This window comes from Eublepharis macularius, chromosome 19 (genome assembly GCF_028583425.1).
Source record: "Eublepharis macularius isolate TG4126 chromosome 19, MPM_Emac_v1.0, whole genome shotgun sequence".
Classification (NCBI taxonomy): domain Eukaryota; kingdom Metazoa; phylum Chordata; class Lepidosauria; order Squamata; family Eublepharidae; genus Eublepharis; species Eublepharis macularius.
The window spans coordinates 25,761,219-25,783,854 of NC_072808.1; the positions used below are offsets into that span (position 1 = coordinate 25,761,219).

At 49.6% G+C, this 22,636-nt stretch overlaps 1 protein-coding gene across 4 annotated transcripts; it reads left to right on the forward strand.

Annotated features, from left to right (window-relative positions):
* The first annotated feature begins 794 nt into the window (after nt 1-794).
* Nucleotides 795-21,781, forward strand: PFKFB1 (6-phosphofructo-2-kinase/fructose-2,6-biphosphatase 1). 4 transcript variants are annotated; one of them, XM_055003439.1, is made up of 15 exons: nt 795-924; nt 4,724-4,849; nt 4,951-5,047; nt 10,749-10,815; nt 10,921-10,995; nt 11,934-11,990; nt 13,066-13,187; nt 15,221-15,428; nt 16,818-16,964; nt 18,896-19,000; nt 19,213-19,342; nt 19,684-19,746; nt 20,705-20,769; nt 21,086-21,223; nt 21,691-21,781. In XM_055003439.1, the coding sequence occupies exons 1-15, from the start codon at nt 897-899 to the stop codon at nt 21,748-21,750; spliced, it is 1,488 nt and encodes a 495-aa protein (XP_054859414.1). In that variant the 5' UTR covers nt 795-896; the 3' UTR covers nt 21,751-21,781. The 4 variants fall into 4 exon arrangements, with proteins under 4 accessions (XP_054859414.1, XP_054859416.1, XP_054859413.1 ...); XM_055003438.1 differs by lacking the exon at nt 795-924 and adding an exon at nt 4,118-4,279; XM_055003441.1 differs by lacking the exon at nt 21,086-21,223 and having other exon boundaries at nt 799-924.
* Nucleotides 21,782-22,636: the final 855 nt, after the last annotated feature.

Sequence of the window (22,636 nt, forward strand, 5' to 3'; positions counted from 1 at the left end):
AATAAAGACTTCTCACTTTCTGGCCAACAATGGGATAGAGGCTGCTTTTCCCCACCCTCTTTGCTAAATTCACAATTTTCAGGGTAAAACAAAACATCTGGGGAAAGGGGGGGCGGGGAACGGCCAACCAATAGTTACCTTAAAGCAGTATGTAGACAAGGTACTGATCAGAAATCAATTTTTAAAATGCATTCAGAAAGTGCTGGAATGTTGCTACTTTTTTGTTTTTTTGGTAGGAGTTTCATGTCATTAAAAAGCAAGCATATCCTTATAATCAGAAGGCTGTACCATTAATTCTTTTGTAGCTTAGTCTTTGAGCCCAACCGCATGACAGCAAGGGCTCAAGGAGAATGCTTGGAAGTCGTCTCCTCTCCCTGGGTTTCCCAACCTCGGATTTGTGTACAAGGGTGGTTTGTACCCTGTGCACATGTTCCTTTTGACTTTCTTGGCTCCTGGTCGAACACTCACTTCTGAAATAAATGACATTTGGCAACCTTCCTCACAGGAACTGGCTCTTGTTTTTTTGAGAAAAGCAGACGTTCCCTAGAGAGGGCTGCGTATCTGAGTATGGAAGGACTCCCAATTGCTTAAAGCACCCAATATAGCCCCAACCCTTTAGGCCCTTGGCCTGGCAAAGGCCCTTTGCTCACTTCCCGGCCCCAGGGCCTCTTCCTGCTTCTTCCTCCTCCAGCGGCTGGGATAATATTAGTGCTGACCTTTCTGTCAAGGCCACATGGCTCCCTTTGGAAAGGCTCCTGCTGAGAGTGTTTTGCTTCTGGCTCAGCAGCTGCTGTGATTGACACCCCAGCAAGAAACTTGACCCTCAGGGAAATCCTTCCTGCTGTAGTGACCAGGCAGATCCCCCAATTTTATGGCTCATAGAAGATTGATCAGCAATGGAGGAAAAACCCGCCAAAATCCCAGGTAGGGCTGGTTCCAGGGGTCAGCAGAGCTGGCAAATAGAGCTCTAGGAACAGGGGCAGGGGGGCTGGATTAGAAAACGGGCAGGTTATCCCCTAACCATTTTTAAGAGCCGTAGTCTTGAAAATCTGCAGTGATAGAAGAAGCTCTGTCCTGCCCTTTTTCCTTCCGGGGTGGAAAGTTGAGTTCTCAACTTTTTATGCCCTGGTATACAGACTGCTTTCCCCTCCCTTTTCCTCTGTCCTCGTTTTTAATTCTTACCAAAGTTCTGCTCATTTGTCCTTGAGCTGCATGGGGAATGTTGTATATCCTAGCCTAGCACATTTGCAAGATGTCATGACCTAGAGACTGATGGACACTTTCTGAAATGTTGGCTCTGGTTGTGCTGAGCATTTGCCAAGCTGTGTGAGGTGATGCTCCGAGTGGTTTGCTCCAAAGCGAATATGCTGGTATGACAAGGTGTGAAAATGTGCCCTGCGTGCATTTGGAACTAGAGTGGGTACTGAGAATACAATTAAAATATAACTCGGCTAAAACGATATTATAAAACATACAATGGTGTGCTTACACTCGGTCTCGCTCTCAGTCTTTGCCTCTGAGGTGTAGTTACTCTGGTGAGAATCTGCCTTAGCGTTGCCAATTGTACTGTGGACAGGTAGCCCTCTAGCCAGATAATTCTTTGCCCAGGATCTGCAGCCATGGGATTTGTTGCTCTTTTTCCTTCTGAGTGGATCGGGTCATTCCTTGTGGGGAGGACCCACCGGGAACTTCTGCACAATCTCACAGCAGTCAGGCTTGGTAGGAGAATTTATTGCTGGATTATGTTGCATTTCTTCCTTCTCAGCTTTTGTGTGTGTTGGTAGGGTTGCCAGTCTCCAGGTGGTAGCTGGAGATCTCCCTGAGCTCCAGGCAACAGAGACCACTTCCCCTGGAGACAATGACTGCCCTCCAGGGGTGAACTCTATGGCATTATACCCCACTGAGGCTCCTCCCCTCTCCAAACCTCACCTTCTCTAGGCTCCACCTGCCAAATTTCCAGGAATTTCCCAACCTGGCAACTCTAGTTGGGGTGGGGTGGGGGAGCTTTAAAGATTATTTTAATATTTGCATGGCTTTAAATCACACTGTTAAAGATATCAAAACATGATTTATTCAAGCTATAAAGTTAATGGTAGTGTTTTTTTTAAAATAACACATCGATCTCTGAGTTCTCATGTTTTTTGCAAAAGTTCTATGTTAATTTGCACCAATTAACCCACATGGGCTGAGGCTGAGCTCTGCAAGCTGTTCTGCTTTGATCTCATATCTCAGTTACTGCAGTTCATCTTGTTTGCTTAACATTGTTTAGGGAAGGTCAACAAAGCAAAAGACACATGAAGGAAAATGCTGTCAATAGACAAACGTTTGTAATGGCAGAGTTGGCAGATTGACATCTGACCCAGAAGTGAAAGTTCCCCGAGATCCAGGTGCCCAGCGTCTAGAGGGCAATGTATGGTTTCCTCTCAAGAGAATCATTTGGAAAGTGCATGCAATGCAATGCAATGCTCTGCAGAATTTCCCCAAATTTGAACTGGGACAATCTTCTTGCGAAATTGCAATCAAAGCAAATTTGAATCCTCTGTGCGTGGGGAGATGCATGTTCTTGCCTCCCCTGGCGCCATTTCCTTGCCCCAGCTCCCATGGCCATCATTTTCTCCTACTACCAAGAGGCTTCTTTAAGCTTTTTAAAAAACAGCTGCATAGTAGTTGCACAATATTGCCCAGTACTACTGTGCAATGACGTTGTAACGATCTATTGCAACAATGTACTCATTCCCACCTTTCATTTTTTTTAAAAGCAAATCTCCTTTTTCCTTGGTGTTACAAGATGAGATTTCCCCTTATAATTCCACAATATAAAAGGCTAGAGATGTACTTTTTTTTTTAAGAACCCTGTGAACTAGAATATGTTATAACATTATTGTGCTATAATGAGCTGATCATTTTTAAAGCTCCCCAAAACTCTCTGTTGGCATGGCGGGGGAGGGAAAGGTGGCCGCAAGAGGTCAGGGCAAGGACAGTGCAGGAACGCTGCCACGTAGGCACTTCATGGCCAATGCCGCTGCATTCCTGGAGGCAATGAAAGCTACCCAGAAAACAGTCGCTAGGTGAAAGAAGTCCTTTCCCATCATTATTTTTCCCCAAGAGAATGCCAGGAATTTACAGCATTTCACACTGCCCCTGGCACTCTGGCATGAGTCCATGGCATACACAGAGCTGGGCAAAGTGTGCAGGGGGGGTATCTCTGACGCTGGTTCCAATATCGCCCCCAGGTCACTGCTGCCCTTCGCCCAAGATCTGTGCACCGTTCTGCCTCACACAGGCCGGGAAGGAACATAGATGATGGTCCCAAAGATAAAATAATTGATCATTGGGAGCCTTCCAATCTCCCCGTCAGGAAGAATGGGCTCCACTGGCATCTTTCGAAATGTTAATCACTGTGAGGAAACCTCGGGAAGCAGATATTGGCAATAAGTAACATGGAAGCTGCCTGCTTGCGCAGAATTCCACAACTTCTTGGTTTTGATTTTTTTCCCCAAAAGTTTTGAACCTTCCTGGCAGCAAAGGAAGCTAGATTGGCATATTTTGCTGAAAACAAAGGGAATCTTCTCTTTAGTACAACGACTAGCCACTTCTCACTTTCTGTGTCCTCGTGTGACTTCCTATCTTTCATTTTTAAAAGATGCGGGACACCCAGTCCCAAAATCTGCTAAACAAATATTACGCTAAATACTGCATTATGCAAGCTCCTTAAATTGCGTAATTTATTCAAGTGACAGAATTTGACAATTGTGATTTCAGAATCTGTATTTTTAAATGCACAATTTCTTAGCTGTTTTATTTGTCACTTCTGTGGAAAAGGCAAAATAGGCAGATAATTCTTTTGAATGGGAGCTCAGAATATGTGTGTCTTATGTGTCCTCAATGCACAAGAACTGGCCAAAAAGGCAGGGGAAGGACATGGGATCTTTGGGTTTCTAGGGGGCATCAATTCCCCCGACAAGCCTCAAGAATAGTTGGTGTGAGTTATGGGAGCTCTCTACTGAATAGCAAGTGAATTTGGCCAGAAGTTTATCAGCAGTGTACACAAAGGTGGGAGTTCAAGGGCCACGCTGTCCCACACTGAACCTCTTTTACTGGCATACACAAACACACCGGCACATGACAAGCTGTGCTCAGGAGCCTCCAGGGAGAGCCAGCTAATCCTGTTCAGCAGAGCAACGAGACAGGATGGCTGCAGAGTTTGGGGAGCTGACTCAAAATCCCCTGCAGAAAGTGTGGATTCCCCGCACCAGCAAGCGCCTGCAGCGCAGGGGGTGTGAGTTGGACTCTCTTCTGCTCTCGGGAGGGGGTTTCTCTTTCATTTGGCAGGAGGCCACAGGGGAGGGTGGTTCAGGGAATAATCTTTGACATGAAGGAAAGTGCGGGTGTGGTCGTAGCCACTGTGTGAATGAACATGCCGGGTCTCAGCCTGAAGTTCTTGTGGGGGTGGGGGTGGGGGGGACCCTGACTCACCCTCCCGGTCCTACCAGAGCGGATGCCAGGTGGGCAACAGCTGCCCATCTGCCCAAGGCTGCTCTGAACTTGCCCGCAGGCTGCAATGGCCTCCAGATTCAACAGACCAGAGACGAGAGGGGGCTGAGACTGGTCCCCCTTGCAGCTCTAGCAACTCTGGTGTCCTGCAGGTGCCCCCGGCGCCAGTCTCCTCTGCCCTCGCCCAGGCCTAATAACCATCTCTGTCCATCCGTCCGCTTCTCTGCAGCTTCTGTGCCACAGTTTACCAATTCACCAACCATGGTGATCATGGTGGGGCTGCCCGCTCGAGGGAAAACCTACATCTCAAAAAAGCTCACCCGCTACCTCAACTGGATTGGAATCCCCACGAAAGGTAACAAGAGAGAAGTCTGGGGGAGTGCCTAGGAGGGGAGGGCGCCCTCTCCAGTCCACGCCCCAGGAGCTGCCTGAGGATCCCACTCTCCGTTTCCCCAGTGTTCAATGTCGGGCAGTACCGCCGTGAAGCCGTCCAGACCTACAAGAATTACGAGTTTTTCCGCCCAGACAATGAAGAGGCCATGCAGATCCGGAGGTGAGGAAATCACCAAAACACTGGTATGCCACCTGCCTAGCCACTCCTAGGGACGTGGTGGGAGGGGGAATGCCGAGGATAGAGAAGCCGGCCTGGAACAGGGGATGAGGGTGCTGGTCAGAGACGGGGAGACCAGGGGTCAGCTCTCCACTCCTGTTCAAGTATGAAGCTTGCCCCACAGGGTGACCTAAGTAGGACAAGAACTCTCAGGGTTGCTCTGAGGATAATTGAGGGGGGAATCCACGGGCGCCACCCAGAACTCCTTGGAGAAACAACCACCACACACAGGAGGTGATGCCTAAGCAACACTGCAGTGTGACAAGATGCTCTAGAGGAACCCTTCAATAACTTGGCACCAGCCTGCCATCAAGACCAAAGCTCTGCAGTTGTTTGCATTTGGGGGCTCTCCCACTTTCCAACACTGCCTGTAGTTCCAGGGCAGCAAATGTTTATATTTCACAGTTCTGTAGAGTCTCCTAACATAGACCTTTGAGGGTCCCTCTAGGATCAGTGTTCAGGGCATACTGCTTTTGTACGTGCTGCGACTTTCCAAACAGGACAGCATGTGAAACTCGGTTCTCGTTGTCTCCCATAAGGACTGCAGATGGGGTTTGCTGTGAACATACAGAGCAAGCCACCAAGGTACGAAGTCATCATGGGAGACAACCTGCACAGATGCCTCATGCGTTTTCCTGCACAAAAGTAGTCCTTTTCCTAGCCCTTTTCTATGTGGCCACAAGTAAACCATGCTGTCTGGTCTCTTAAACACAGTTTTCTAAATTCCACTCTCCCCCCCCCCCCCGGCCAATTCTAAACCTAACATGTAAAAAATGAACTGCTCACTCAACATCCGTACCCCTTTATTTATAAAATGTACACACTGCCTTTTCTGAGAAGCTGCTTGCTGTGGCTTGCAGCATAAAACAAAACTGGGGTCCGGTAGCACCTTCAAGACCATCTTCATTTCCGGGGTCGGAGCTGTCGAGAGCCAGGCCTCCCTTCACGGGACCCTGGAAATGTCGTCCGTCCTGAAGGTGCTACCAGGCCGAATCTTGCTCTTCTACTGCAGACCAACATGGCTGCTCACCTGAAATGATCAACGTGAAGCAAGTAAAACAATCGAAATTCAAAGCTAAAACCGTCAGCTCAAATAAAAGTAAACCAGTAAACAAAAAAACTCTCAACTTAGATCCATAAAAGAGTCTTTTATCACATGAAGAACATAAAAAGGAGTTTAAAATCAGAGAGAGAGAGAGAGAGAGGGAGGGAGGGAGGGAGGGAGAGGCCAGCAAACAGAGAGAGGCCGGAAGAGAAGCTGGTTGGGGTTTCCAGCATTTTAATCCTCTTGTTGCACAAAACTGTGCTCTTTCCCTTTGCCCCTTCCAATCTTCTGAACAAAAGAGAGATGAGACAGACAAGGGCTGTTGCAACAGAGTATATTTGCAAATATAGGGTACCAGCTTACAAAATGAGCTTAGAATGTACCACAGAACAAAGGAGCACATGCTTCTTTTAAGGGCTCGTGACATCATTTTGGAGAAACGAAAGTCACATTCAGAATAAGGCACCTGATCACTTTTATACCTTTACATTGGACTATTGTCCACCGTTCAGTCTCGCGACAACATCATGTGCCATCCTTTCTTGGTCTCCATAGCAGCATCTTCCTTCATTCCACAACTGGTTACTTTTCTACACAAACTCTCTTCTCCAAAAAGGGGGAAGGGGTGGAACTTATAATTCTCCCTTTGTTTCTAGCTTTGCCCTGTTCATATACTGGCAGGAATGCCCAGTTATCTGTCTTCAAGGATAGACATTCTTTCTTTCCATGTACAGCTAGGGAGAAGAAGGGGGGGTGGCTAAAGACGGAGACCAGTTACTTTAAAACATAAAGAATCCATCTTATGCTTCTTGCTAGCTTACTATTATTGCTATGATTAATCCATAGTCTTTACTAATATTTGCTAATCCCACACTCTCTTATAGGGTTGCCGTCCCAACCTGGATAGCCCAAGTGAGCCTGATCTGGTCAGATCTCAGAAGCTAAGTAGGGTTGGCCTTGGTTAGTAATTGGATGGGAGACCTCCAAGGAAGACCAGAATCGCAGAGGCAGGCAATGGCAGACCACCTCTGCTAGTCTCTGGCCATGAAAGCCCCGCCAGGGATTGCCATAAGTCAGCTGTGACTTGAGGGCACTCTCATAGGGTTGCCACCCTCCATGTGGAGCCTGGAGATCTCCCAGAATTACAACTAGGGTTGCCAGTCCCCCGCTGGGGGAGGGGGCTCCCCCACTCCCACTCCCACCCCCCACCCCCGCTTATGCAGCCAGGCCTCCCAGAGCACACTCCTGGGGGGTCACGACATGCTCCCACAGGCCTGATCTGGGCCTGAATCAGTCCATATCAGGCCTGAATGGGGCTGCTGCAAAGCGCTGGAGCACTCCCATGCTCCACAGCAGCCTGTTTCAGGCCGATCTGGGCCCAATCTGGGTAGATTCAGGTCTGATCTGGGCTGATTTGAGCCTGGATCAGCCCCCCCCCCCCAGGGGTCAGGCTATGGATGACAGGCTATGGCAGATAGACCCCTGTACCATTTCAGCAAGAATCCAGGCTCTTGGTTAAAAGGTTTTATTCAGGAATCAGATCATTTCCACAGATATGTCCATAGAATTACTCAGAAGCAAGGTAAGCCACTAAGTATTATTTATTTTATTTATTGATTTGATTTGATTTGATTTGATTTGATTTATACCCCGCCCTTCCCACAGATGGGCTCAGGGTGGCTAAGTAGTGAAAGCAGGTTGACAGGAATGGCAACATGTGGGAAAACCATTCCTCTTAAAGAACACTATTACTCCTCCCATCAGTAAAACATAAATTTTGGCGTGAACACCTCCTAAGAACTTCTCACATTTTAACTATCAAGTCTAGACTCTGAGAAAGCAGGAGATCAAAGTTGAAACATAGTCATTCATGGGAGCGAGCAGCGTACAAGGTCAGAAGCACTGAGAGCTCCCAAAGCCGTTAGATAAGACACCTGCGGCTTCAGTAAGCCTGTGAAAGCAAAGCAGTTATGGCATTGGCAATATGACATCAAGACACAGCATGGAACACTGGTTCCGAATAACAGGTCAAATACCATCAAATAATGGCATGGATGGGGCACAGACATGACACAAGGGCAGCTGCGGCCTGTGCAATTATGTCACTTCCCGATGGGCAGCAAAGCAGATAGGTGCCAGGGCCCCCACCTCCCGCCAGGACAACAGCGGAACATGGGAATCCTAATTGCAATGGATCTGCAGACATCAGAGATCCGTTTCCCTGGGAAGAACAGCTGCTTTGGTGGGTAGACTCTGTGCCATTATACCTCACTGACGTTCCCCCCTCCCCAAACCCTGCCCACCCCAGGCTCACCACCCAAATCTCCAGGAATTTCCTACCCAGAGTTGGCAACAGTACTCTATTTGTCCTTCTCCTTGATTAACAGCACATAAATATGCTGGTTTGCTTCTTTACTTCATACAGATAATAGACTTTTACTTCTCTTTTAGAGCAAAGTATATATAGTCCCAATATTCACCTCCCAACATTTTAATAAGTCTCAGCCCTCCTCCTGCAGCCTACACAGAAAATCATGTAAACAAATAAACTTATCACACATATACAACTTTTTTTAATTCGGGCCACTAATCTTACACTCTCAGTGCAAGAGAATAAGAGAGAATCAGGGAGTTGTGCGCTTGTGCTATGAAGCAGGGAGTTCGAGATTTGCTCCTCCCGTGAATTCTCTAGGCAGCCCTTAAGCAAGTCACCTTTGGCACCTACCAGCACTAACATACCTTACAGGCCCTGGGCCAAGCCACTCAAGCAGCAATGAAGGAGGGGCCAGGACACCCCAGGGGCTCTGCTTGCCCCAGCCCAGAATAGCATCGCCTCCTGGGCCTGCGTGGCTGGATCCAGGAGGTGGTGGGCTGCGTTGCTTGGGGCAACAAAATACCTTGAACAAATCCTAGCTGTAAGGAGTGCTAGTATTATTTAAATCATTTGTATAATGCTTTCCCAAAGACTTTTTCCAAGGACACAAGAACAAGGTTAAAAGAAACAGACCAATCTTACTATATAATTGAATAAGCGTATTTCAGACCACTCACTTTATACCCTGGTGCACCACCAGAGGGCGCTGCCATGGAGGGAAGCCTAGGCAAGGCACCAGGTCCCTCAAGAAAACGTGCCATGGTGGGAAGCCCAGGCGGGGAACAGGAGTGGAGCAGGTGGCAATGCCCGCCTCCCGCCTTCACCCAGCTGGTATTATTTATTTTTTATCTATTTATTTACTTAGATTTATAGTCCGCCCTCCCCAACCAAGTGGGCTCAGGGCGGATTAGGAGTGAGGCAGGTGGCAATGCCCACCACCCAACTTAACCCAGCTGGTATTAGGAGTGGAGCAGGTGGCAATGCCCTCCCCTGCCTTAACCCAGCTGGTATTAGGAGCAGAACTGATGGCAATGCCCACCCCCTCCCTTAACCCAGTTGGTATTAGGAGTAGGGCAGGTGGCACTGCCCTCTCCTGCCTTAACCCAGCTGGTATTAGTGGTGGAGAAGGTGGCAATGGCAACCCCCCCACCATCATCCATTTGGGATCAGGAGTGGAGCAGGTGGCAATGTCCACCTCGCACCTTCACCTGACTGGGATCAGGCGCAGAGCAGGAGGCGATGCCCTTCTTCCTTTCACCCAGCCGGGATAAGGAGCAGAGCAGGTGGCAATGCCGCCCTCTTCACCTACTGGAATAAGCCACTGAGAAGGTGGCAATGCCCACCCTGTCTTCACACTGCCAGAGTCAGGAGCCAAGCATGCAGCAATACCTGCCCCCTCCCCTTCAACCTGTCAGAATCAGGAGCAGAACAGGTAGCAATGCCCGCACCCCCTTCACCCAGCTGGGATCAGGAGCAGAGCAGGTAGTAAAGCTCGCCGCCCACCTTCACCTGTCAGGATCAGGCACGGAGCAGGAGGCAATGCCTGTTCCTCCCTTCGCCCAGCGGGGAGCAGGTGGCAGTGCCCACCCCCCTTCACCCAGCTGGGATCAGGCTTGGAGCAGGTGGCAATGCCTGCCCCCCTTCACCTAGCTGTAGTCACACGCAGAACAGGAGGCAACGCCCCCTTTTACTTGGCATTTATCAGGCACGGAGCAGGTAGCAAAGCCCACCACCTCTTCACATGGCTGAGATCAGGCAGATCAGGCGTGGAGCAGATGACAATGCCCAGCCCGCTCCTTCACCAGCTGGAATCAGTGATGGAGGAGGAAGCGAATGCCCGCCTGCCCGCCCGCCCCTTTCTAGAGCCCGTTGTATTTCCCCCCCACAACGGGCTTTGTTGCTAGTATAAATATAACACCATTAATAGAACTGGGGGACAGAAATGGCAAACATGGTAAAAAAAGCAGCAGCACCTCAGAAAAAGGTCTGACCAGACACCGGAAACGGACTAAAGAAAATGCCAGGCAAAGTATACAGGGGAAGGCGTTTCATAACCCGTTCACTCCCGCCCATTGGGCCCTCTGGAAAAGCTCTTCGAAACTGGGCAGGTTTCTGTGGGAGCAGATGGTCCTTTCAGCCGGTGGGCTGCTTTTCAAAAGCTAAATATTATCATTCTTATGTAGTATTGGAGGTGGCTCTGAACCTCTCCCCTTGTTCTCCACCAGGCAGTGTGCGCTGGCAGCACTTCGGGACGTCCACACGTACCTGAGCTCTGAAGAGGGCCAAGTGGCGGTAAGGGGCCCGGGTGGGGTGGGCCCGTTGTTGCCCTGCCTCCGCCCTTCTTCTTGCTCGGCCACTGCACTCTTTCACACCCTGCTCTCTTCTTACCTTGCTCAGGTTTTTGATGCCACGAACACCACCCGGGAACGGCGTGCCCTCATCTTGCAGTTTGCCAAGGAGCACGGCTACAAAGTAAGCAGGGAGGCTCTCCTGGGCAAAGGAAACGCAAGACTCTTGAGCTCGGAATAACATTATTCAGTCCAAAGGGGAAGCGCTAGTTGCACCCCTCCCTGCTTGGCTTCCATGTTATTTATTAGTTCTTTAGGTTAAAGAACAGGATGATGAAAGGAAGAGGCCAAAGGTTATCTTCTCTCCTCTCCCACCCCCAAATATTGGAGCCCTTGACAGCTTGCACACTGTGGGTCAAACAAAATGTGACGGTTTTTAAAGCTGTTTTCTAAAATGGGGGTGGGGTCTCGTTTTTGCTGCTCCACGTGGAGAGTTCTGTGCACATGAAGCAGGGAAAACAGGGCCATAAACCTCTCCCGTGCTATTTCGATGTGCGGAAAGGGCCTGAGGCGCCACGGGGAGCTCCCCTCGCCATGGAGGCATTCTGAGACCTTTAACAGCCAGCCGTTCCTCAGAGCTGCTGTGTGGCTGCGGAGAACCTGAGTTGGGTCAGGGGATGCCGGACCCAACGCTTTAAAAACCCTGAGTAATTTATTTCTGCCAACCCCAACACTTAGAAATCTTCAAGAAGGAAAAGACAAAAGCTGAAACCTTTAGGTCGTTTTGTGTCATACACATTGTGTGCAAGATCTGTGACTGAATCGCTAAACTTGCTCTTAAAAGTAGCCGCAGCAGCCTGCAATTTGGATCCGGGCTACAGCCCTTTGGTGTGCGGGGCAGGTAAGCTTGTCATTCCACACCTTTTCCCTAGTTGAAATCATTCTTCCACAGGCTGCTGTTAGATGGAGAGTGGAAGAAAAAGGCATATTATCTTAATCTTCTTTTTTTCCTACCGAGACCAGGAGGGAGGGGGCAATTTCTTCTGCAAAAATGCGGAGGGGGGTATTAGCCTGTCCAGCCCCACTTTGTCCTGCCATGACAGCACTGCTCTGTCGCCACAGGTTTTCTTCATTGAATCTATTTGTGATGACCCGGACATCATCCAGGAGAATATCACAGTAAGACAGGACTTCTGCTGGTCTCTCCCTTGCCCTGTGTTGGACAGCTTGGCGACCGGGCTGGTTCCCCAGTCAAGCCACCCCAAGGACTGCTTGAAGAGGCACAGAATGGAGGGGCACCGATGCACCCCAGGGACCCAGCTCCTCCTCGCTCTCAGCTGCACATTACATTTCTTCCTCATTTTCAAACAATCTCCTTTTCTTTGGAAGTGTTAGCTGCAGAACTGTGGGGGGAGAAGGCGGGGGATATAATCTTTTTCCTCCCACGCATTTTCTCATTGGAAAAAGGTACCCACAAACTACTTTAGCCCCACCCAGGGCTTTTTTTCAGCCGGAACACAGTGGAACGGAGTTCTGGCACCTCTTTAAAATGGTCACATGGCCGGTGGCCCCGCCCCCTGATCTCCAGACAGAGGGGAGTTGAGATCGTCCTCCGCACCGCACTGAGGGCAATCTCAACTCCCCTCTGTCTGGAGATCAGGGGGCGGGGCCACCGGCCATGTGACCATTTTCTCCTAGGGCATTTTAAACTTTAAAAAACTCCCCCCTTGTTCCAGCTGACCCAAAGTGACGTCATTGTGTGGTCCTGAGTTCCACCACTGAGTTCCACCACCTCTTTCCCCAGAAAAAAAGCCCTGGCCCCACCCATGGGAAAAACTTGAAGGTACCCTTATTTTGTCCCTAGTGGGTGTAAAAGCATGCTGGGGCAGCTTTTCCAACAGGGAAAAGGTCGGAATGGAATTCTTTTTCTTGATAAAGCAACCTTCCATCCACCTCCCCAGCTAACTTTGCAAGAGCAAGAAATTGCAACTAGTTTTAGCCCTCGGGGAGGAGGGAATCGCACCCTGCTCATGCCCAGCGGCCCTGCACCTCTTTCAGGAGTATTCCGACAGACCTCTGGTGCTCCCTGCCCCGAAGCCAGCCTGGCCCCCCGCCTGGCCCTCGCAGAGCCCCAGCCCCTCCTCATCTTTCCCTGCTCATCTCCAGGCCCCCCCCCCGCAGGCCCTGGGCCTTTCCCTCCCCCATCACCGCTGCCCCCCCAATCTGGCTCTCCCTTCTGCTCTCCCTCCTGCAGCAAGTGAAGCTGAGCAGCCCGGACTACAAGGACTGCAACCGGGACGAAGTGGTGGAGGATTTCCTGAAGCGGATCGAGTGCTACCAGAAGACCTACCAGCCCCTCGACGATGAACTGGACAGGTAAGGCGCCTCCTCCCCTCTGGCTGCCCAGTGCTTGCCTCGAAGGCACAGGGAGAGCTCTGTGTCGCTCACAGGCCGTCCGGCTTCCCTGGAGTTTGCACGGAAGGTCAACTTTAAGAGTGAAAAATGTACTGCCTGCAGGTTGTGCCCAGTAAAAATATATGTGGAAGACATACAGTTCTTGCCAAGCTTTTCTGAAAGAAGGAACGCAAGACCTGGTCCTCCCAGGCCAGCCTTCTGTTCGTAATAGTGGCTGGATTCATTGGCAGGCTCCTGGTTGGGAAGTTTCTGGAGATTTGGGGGGTGGAGCCTGGAGAGGGCAGGACTTGGGAGGGGGCACTTCAGCGGGCTGTAATGCCATAGAGACAAGGCAGCCATTTCCTCCAGGGGAACGGATCTCTGTCACCTGGAGATCTGTCGTAATTCCGGGAGATCTCCAGCCGCCACCTGGAGGCTGGCAACCCTAGGCTGGAAGGATCCTTCCAAGCAGAACCTGTCTCCTGCCTCTGGCAGTCAGAGGTACACAGCCTCTGCCCGTGCAGTAACATATAGCGAGCGATCATGACTGGCAACCTTTACATCTGATTTAATACTTTAGGCAATTCTCTTTGCATCAGGTGGTAGCATATTCCATACATTTCTCGCAAATTGCACAAACAAGAACTTTCCTTTTTTGAACCTGAACTGGGTTCTTTTTGTCAGGAGCAGTGGAAACAGAACCAGTTCTGCACAATTACAGAAAGCAAATCTATGCAAATTGGAAGACAGTTTTTGCCAAGGAATATATTGCTTCAGGGAACAGCTAAAACAAGACATGGAAAATCCATGATTGGCGCTCCTGCAGACTTTGATTTCAAAACCAGATATATTTATAGAGAACATTTGTATGCTGCCTTTCTGCCCAATTAGGGTCCTCAAGGGGCTGAACAATTAAAAAGACATTTAAAATCAGCCTTTAAAAGCAGCAGAGATAAAACCACCAATGACAAACAAATAAGAAGGGGGGGCAGCAGGGGTATGCTAGAGGAAGCAGAAAAGGGGGCAAACGATGAACGGGGGGGTCGGGGGGAGGGGTTCCGTCATTTGGGCGCCAAGACCAAGAAGGTCCCTTTGGGGGCTGCTGGCAGCCCCTTCACCAGACTGGAACAGGACCCCAGTACTGGGAGAGGGGGGTGGTCAACCCCTCCCCCTGCTGTTTTTTATTATTTAAATCTGCCTTGGAGCTGCTATTTTTCCCTTGGGGGGGGGGAAGGTACTGATACCTATATGCTTATCCCAGTATAGGTGATAGCAGAGGGAAGAGGGAAGAGGCTTAACATGGGAAACTTCTCAGGGGGAAGAGCCAACCCAGTCCTTCTCTCAGAGCCAAGCTACAAGTGACGCCTGACACGGGTTGGACACTTGTCAGCTTCCCTCAAGTTTTGATGGGAAATGTAGGCATCCTGGTCTTGTAGCTGTAATGGAGAGCCAAGCTGTAAAACCAGGACACCTACATTTCCCATCAAAACTTGAGGGAAGCTGACAAGTGTCCAACCTGTGTAAGGCGTCACTCGTAGCTTGGCTCTCAGTCTAATTTGGGGGCTCTGGCAGCTCATCTAAAATAAAATTAGGTGACAGATGCCAAAACCTAGCAGCTGCCACAGAGTCAGGTGGCCTCAACTTTCTTCATAAAACAAAGAGGGAGATGTGCTGTCTAAAACTGGAAAGCACCTTTCTGCTGAGTGACAGGCTGTCTGTCACACAGTCCTTTCCCGTGGCCCCCAATTGCTGTGCCGCTGTCTGTACGGCAGTTGCCCTCAGTCCATGTCACTCTTGAATTTCTACGTGTACAAACATTTCCCTTTCCCTCCTCTGACTGCATTTCCACGTTTCACAGAATAATTGTGTCTATTACATAACTGTACTAACGGCACATGATGCACAAACACGTGTCATGGAGTCCAAAACATGGAGTCTGGAAGAATTGCAGAGCATCTCAAACGACTGCATCTGCTCGAGAGCCCCCAGTCATGTGACCCTACTTTCCCACCCAGCTCCCTGTCCTACATCAAAATCTTCAACGTTGGTAGTCGGTACCTGGTGAACCGGGTTCAGGACCACGTGCAGAGCCGCACAGTGTATTACCTGATGAACATCCACGTGACGCCTCGTTCCATCTACCTCAGCCGGCACGGGGAGAGCGAGCTCAACTTGCGGGGGCGCATTGGGGGTGACTCAGGACTGTCTGAACGTGGCAAACAGGTAAGGCAAAAAAGAAAGGGTCAAGGACCAGCTATGCCAACCCTCTGGTCGAAGAAACATCCTATCAGTTTGAGCGAGATCCCCGTCTGATCCCGAAGAACAGAATATGCATAGTTACCTTACACCGAGTCATCCCATCAGGCCATGCCATGCAGCACCATCTGCTCTGACTGGCAGAGGCTCTTTGGGGGCTCAGGCAGAGGTCCTGCCTTACTCTGCTACCCACAGTCTTTTAAATGGAGGTGGTAGTGTATGGAATTCAAGGTCACAGGTTCAAAGTTTGCATTTTAGCAGTGAACTGTAAATCCCCACTTATCTTTGCATTGCTTCCTGTGTTTCTATTGGAGTGCCCGAAGAGCCTTTCAGATTATCTTGGGGAACTGTAATGGGAAGGCAAGGCTGCAGCCTTTTATAGGTGTTATCTGTAAGCAGGATGGAATTCCAGAATTATGTTGGATTCTATTCATACACAGCTCAAAACAGGTTATTATTCAACAGGCAATCCCGGCATAACGTTTTCTGCACCCAAAATGCTTATGATTGCTTTTTGAAAAGCTAGCCCGGGAGCTACACTGGAAACAGACCTTGGAGTGAAGAAGGTTTCTGCCATGTCCTTTCTCTTAGAATGTGTTGAATGGGCAGTTTGTGCCACAACTTTAGGTTACTTTAAAAAAAATTCAGTTTAACAGAAGGTTTGTGGCACTTTCCATTTCTATGTGTTTTAGCATGAGCGAATTTGTAGCCCTTAACTTCTGCACCATGTGATCAATGCAGATTAGAGGCGGGCACGAACTGAAATACAAGCCAAAGTTTGTCACAAACCGGGTCAGTTCATGGTTCGCATGGGAGCTAATTTCTCACGAACTGTAACAAATTTTAGCCCAGATTGTTTGGTTCATTTTTCGTTTCGTCACTGCAGACAGCCTGGTACTGATCAATCAGTTTCCTAGGCAATGAGGTGGATGGATTCTCTGCAGACCTTCTGCTAACCCGGAAGTGACGTTTTCACAAACTGAATGAACCGGTTTGTGAACCAGGGCAAGTTCATGAAAGTTTGTGATTCGTGGTTCGTGAAATGCGATGACCCACGAACTGCATGGTTCAGAATTTTCCCAGTTTATGCCCACCTGTAATGCAGACACTGTACAGACTGACATTTCATGCTTACTTATAAGTTAGATTTTTTTCCAAGGACGGTGTTGCTGTTACTTCAGATGGGCAGTTGTTGTCAATAATTTCAATCTGTAACCAAGAATGATTTTTTTTCTCCTTGCATGGTTCTAGGACCAATTTGTACAACCCCTTGGGTACAAAATGACAAGGTCTGAGAATCTCGAACTTACAACAAACCTTTATTCTGTATCACTTCCCTTTCTCTCTCCCTGCCAGTTTGCCTGTGCCTTGGCCACCTTCATCCGCTCCCAATGCATCCAGGACCTCAAAGTCTGGACGAGCCACATGAAGCGCACTATCCAGACAGCAGAAGCGTTGCATGTCCCCTACGAGCAGTGGAAGGCACTGAACGAAATTGATGCGGTGAGAACCACTCATTCACCTGTTCTAACACTAGACAGCCTGCCTTGCTCCTCCTAAATGGGAGGTGGAGCCTCAGGTCCTGTTCTCCTACCTCTCCCCAAAGACATTAAACCACTACCTTCACCTCTCTTTTAACATCCTAACCTTTCGATGGAGTTAATTTTGGTTATTATTAAACATTACACAATCCACATGTTTTCTGTTAAGTTGTAACTCTTTTTTGGCCTTGTAAGGTGAATAAAGGGGCTGACAGTATAGGGCTACCGAGCTCAGTGGGAGAAAACTATGCCAAAATAAATGACCGTTGTCCCAACGGTATGATGTCAGTTTTACTGTAGAGTTTCTGGTGATTCCTAGAAAGGACTGACAGCACTTCTGGGTTTTCCCCAGAAGTGACATCATGATGTTGCCAACAATGGCCCCTCATGTCGTCCGCCTCATGTCCTGCTCGTTGCAGGGCAGTAAGAAGGGCATTCTCTCTATTGTTTGCCAAGCCAAAGCCAGAAGAGTAATCTATCCAGGGCTTTTTTTCTGGGAAAAGAGGTGGTGGAACTCAGTGGTGGAACTCAGGGCTGCACAATGACGTCACTTTGGGTCAGCTGGAACAAGCGGGGAGTTTTTTAAAGTTTAAATCACCCTCAACGAAAATGGTCACATGGCCGGTGGCCCCGCCCCCTGATCTCCAGACTGAGGGGAGTTGAGATTGCCCTCTGCGCCACAAGGTGCAGAGGGCAATCTAAACTCCCCTCTGTCTGGAGATCAGGGGGCGGGGCCACCAGCCATGTGACCATTTTGAAGAGGTGCCGGAACTCCGTTCCACCACATTCCAGCTGAAAAAAAGCCCTGGATCCATCAAAAAATAATACGTTTGTTCTACGTTTTTAGCAGCAAATATAGAGATTAGAGATACATAGGGCTTACGTACAGATATTTTAAGATTTTAAAAGGATGTTCTTTTTTTGGAAAACGTTTCAAGTCCAATAAGTAAGACTTCTTGCAGGTAAACGGGGTTAGAGCTATTAAATTCCACAGCAACAAGTCTCTTCAGTGGCTTTAATTATCATATATGCCACTGGTAATTAGAAGACTATTGGCTTTAAGACCTACATGGGATATGGTAGGTAGAGGGTAGTTAAAATGATGGCACCATCAACTGGCTAACATTCAGCTATAAACAAATAGAAATTGATTATTTCTGATCACTCATTAATTTCTTATAGGCATGAAGCCAGAAACAACCTCAGAAGCAGTCATACAGTTACAAAGGATAAGGCAAAAATGTGGGTTGTGTAATGTATAATGAGACTCAGAGGATACATCCTCTATCCAAGAAACTGGGATCAGACATCAGGCACTTCCATTAACACACTCAGCCTGAACTTTCACAAGGCTCTCATGTTGTTTTCCACTGCCCCAGAAGCTCAGACCAGAACCAAGGGCTTGAAATTAAATCAAAAGAGCTTTCGGCTGAACATTAGGAAAAACTTCCTGACAGTTGGAGCGGCCCCTCAGTGGAACAGGCTTCCTCGGGAGGTGGTGGGCTCTCCTCCTTTGGAGGTTTGGAGCAGAGGCTAGATGGCCATCTGACAGCAATGCTAGTTCTTTGAACCTGGGCAGATCATGAGAGGGAGGGCAGGAAAGGTTACATCAGAGCTTAGTCCTCGTGGCCCCTTATTACATGCCCAGGGTAATGCCGATCGCCACCTTGGGGGGCAGGTAGCAATTTTCCCCAGGCCAGTTTGGCTAGGGATCCTGATAGTGCTTTGCCATCTTCTGGGCATGGAGCAGGGGTCACTGGGGCAGTCGGGGGGGGGGGTAGTTGTGGATTTCCTGCATTGTGCAGGGGATTGGACTAGATGGCCCTAGAGGTCCCTTCCAACCCTATGATTGTATGATTCTGTCGCCAGCTCCCCATCTCTTCACTGTTTCAGGGTGTCTGTGAAGAAATGACTTATGAGGAGATCCAAGCCAATCATCCAGAAGAGTTCGCCCTGAGAGACCAAGACAAGTATCGATACCGCTATCCTAAGGGAGAGGTAAGGCAGGAACCTGCTGACTGGATACGTTTTGTTCGCTTCCGCACGCAGTAGGCTTGGACTGTGGAACCTCCTGCCACAAGGAGAGGTGATCACTAAGCAGGCTGGGAAGGGGCAAGAGGTGGCCTGATAGACAAGTATGAAGCTTTCAAAGGAGTGATGCTCGGATCGAAGCCAGGTCTCTGAATCTGTTTCTCCCTCCATCATCTCAGTCGTATGAAGATTTGGTGCAGCGCCTGGAACCTGTCATAATGGAGCTAGAACGGCAAGAGAACGTGCTGGTCATCTGCCACCAGGCTGTCATGCGCTGTCTCCTGGCCTACTTCCTAGACAAAAGTGCAGGTACCAGACTCTTGTTCTCGGCATTCAGACCAGCGGCACTCTCTCTGGGCCTTTAACTTTCTGATTTGTGTCCATGCGAGGCTGCATATTTACTCGCGTTTGGAAGGTGGAGCACGAGCACCCAGCTCCCTGCAACTTATGCAAGCAGTAAGGTATTCTCCCATCAGTTGTGTTTCTTTCCCCGCATACCCACAAGAAGAAACGGCTGGGTACTGGACACACACACACACAGTCGGATCTTCCTGCACACCGCCCCTGTTAGGAGGAGGGAAAGAGGGGCAGAGGCCTGGATTCCTACCCTGGAACTCCCTAGTTTAATTTTCTGTTCTCTCTCCATCCAGAGGAATTGCCGTACCTGAAGTGCCCACTACACACTGTTCTGAAGCTAACACCAGTGGCCTATGGTGAGTGTTTCCATCCGTGGCAGCATTACTCTCTCACCAAAGGCCGGGCCTGCCTGTGGGTTTTAGAAAATCCAGTTGCCTGCTTCCCTCCGCTGAGGGGTAAACAAGACACTGAGACCCAGCTAGGGCTTTTTTTCTGTGGGAACGCGGGGGAACGGAGTTCCGGCACCTCTTAAAAATGGTCACATGGCCAGTGGCCCCGCCCCCTGATCTCCAGACAGAGGGGAGTTGCCACAGTGCCAAATCAAACATGCCAGGAATTTCCTTTCTCCAAAGTCCACTATGCTCCCTCCCATGTGGTAGTTGTGCACCTGCTCAATAACCCTTCCCATTTGTGAGGCTGAGGGGAAAGACAGTTTTACTCAAAACATGTCTGTAAAAGACTGTGACCTGGCTGAGCTTGATTCTCGGGCTCCCCTTCCCTTTTGCCTTTTTGCATTTAAACTGTAAGTCTTCAGAAAGGCGGAGCCTCCTAACTCTGTATGCACTGCTAAAGTCCAATTCAACCTCAAGAAGAGAAAGGCGCCACTTCTAAAGGCACTACTGAAACATGGTGCGGCTGAGACAATAATATTTACAGGGTGGGGACTTTGCAGTCTGACAGCATCTTGTTTAAATCCAGCTGCTTCCTGCACAGGGCAGCTTAGCACATCAGGTTTTTGCTTCACCAGCATCACGTTTTAATCAGGAATCAAGCCGGAAGGGAGGAGGGAAGCAAGCAGCCGTTGGCGCATCAGGTCCTCAGACTTTTCTTCCCATTGTAGCCCCTCAGGCCCCTTTGCCTGCCCGCTGCTCTCCCAGGCCTGGTGGTGACATGCCTTTCAGGCAAGGAACTGCTCCGCCACCCGCATTTCCCCCCCGCAACAGAGGAGAACTGCTAAAGCCTCCTGTGGACTGCTGTTTAGTGTTTATTTTTCACGTACTCCCAGTAAGACTGAAATTCTTCTTTTGGGGGCAGGCTGTGAGGTGGAATCGATCTTCCTCAACATTGAGGCTGTGAACACACACCGGGAACGCCCACAGGTAAGCAAGTTTCTGGCCCCAGCAAAAAGTGTGCCCCGCCAGGGATCCAATGGGATCCTCTGGAGAGCGACAACAAGAGAATACGTTGGCTGTGATCGGAGAGCTTCCGGATAGCACTGCTTTGCCATGAAGACTCTTGAGCACCGAGGGCTGTCCTGCTCCTGAGCCAGCGCGGCAGAGCCCGCCAGCTCGCTCCTCTAACCCTGCCAACTGGAGCCCCCCCCCCCCCCGCAACAGAAATGGCCACCCTGTGCAGATTCGCTTGCCTCTCTCCCTCTGTAATGTTTTCCTCTTTATCTTCCCCATCCCCGCTCAGCATCGGTCCTACAAAGCTAGCCAGGCCCCCTTGTACCGGCACTACCGTTCCGTGCCAATGGCCAGTCCCGAGCCAACCAAACAACCCTGCTGGGAAGATCTGGGCCGGTCCCCTCCCCCCTGCCTGTTTGGCCCTCAGGTAAAGACTCCCCCCTCACCTGGCTCGCTCATCTAACCCTCTCCTGAAGATCTTAATCATCTTGTCTTGTGGTGGATATTAACAAGATTACCAACTAGGCGGAGAGTCGTGGGACATTCCCCAGCCTTTACAGGCAATGGCGAAGTCTCAGAGACAAGGGCCTGTGGGGGCAGACCACTCACAAGCGATGGCTGCATTAACAGGGGTGGGAGGGGTGCCCAGAGACAAGGAAGAGAGAAGGTGCTGCCAACTCTCAAGTAGCAGGTCTATATTAGAGCAGGGGACAGAGCCCAGCTGGGTGCCGGAGTTAAGAAGAAGAGTGCAGCCCCCATTCTAATTTGCCCAGACACTTGACTGCTGTTGATACGACGACTCAGACCCCCTAGAAATCGTTGGTTTTGCTAAGCGCCTACAAAGGACGTGTCCCAAACATTTCTCTCTCTCTCTCTCTCTCTCTCTCACTGCAGAATGTTGATGTGACTCGAGATCCAGAGGAGGCCCTGGACACAGTGCCAGACCATTATTAAGCACACTGAGTATTAAAAGAATCCCACTTCCTGTTCTGCTGTGGAGTCCCCCTTGCTTGTGCAGGCCCCTGGTCCATCCTGGGGGAATGGGGGTGGGAACAGGGGTGCGGTACCAACTTGCTGACATCATCTCATGGTCCTGGCCTTTATACATGTGACTGGACCTCTCGGAAAGAAAACTTGTTTGGGTCAACATGCCTTGGGTGCAGGGCTTTTTTTCTGCCGGAATGCGGCGGAACGGAGTTCCGGAACCTCTTGAAAATGGTCACATGGCTGGTGGCCCCGCCCCCTGATTTCCAGACAGAGGGGAGTTGAGATCAGGTGTGGAGTCTGATCTCTGTCTGGAGATCAGGAGGTGGGGCCACCAGCCATGTGACGTTTTCTCCGAGGGCAACCCACTGAGTCCCACCACCTCTTTTTCCAGGAAAAAAAGGCCTGCTTGGGTGGATACATGTAGCCCTGGGTTGTGCTGTCCATCATCAACGACGAAAACCGTAAAACAATGATGTGTGGAAAGGCAGAGGGAGAGAGCTAGGAAAGTTAAGTGCTTTGATTGCATCTGGAGAGATGCAAGCTTATTTTTAACTCTCATTGAGGTCAAAGCACCGTCAAAGTCTTAATTATTATTGCTTTTTTGGACAGACATTTCCCTACAATGTCGCACCCATATTACAGGGGCAGGTTAATCCAGAACAGTTCCATATTTGAATAGCATCTCAACCTTTGGTCCATATTCTCCTACCCTATAACACAAAAAGAGGGAGGGAAGGAGGGAGGGAGGGAGGGGTGAGCATAATTAACTTTGCACCTAATGCCAAGCAGCCTTACCAAGAAAGCTTGTTTTGGTGATAGGTAAAGTATTGTTTATTATTTATTTAAAACATTT

Coding starts and splice junctions, on each gene's coding strand:
- PFKFB1 (XM_055003438.1), top strand. CDS start 4,192: ATGGCTGCAGAGTTTGGGGAGCTGACTCAAAATCCCCTGCAGAAAGTG. Junction 5,048..10,748: donor GAGGCCATGCAGATCCGGAG/GTGAGGAAATCA, acceptor GTTCTCCACCAG/GCAGTGTGCGCTGGCAGCAC. Junction 19,001..19,212: donor ACCGCTATCCTAAGGGAGAG/GTAAGGCAGGAA, acceptor CCATCATCTCAG/TCGTATGAAGATTTGGTGCA.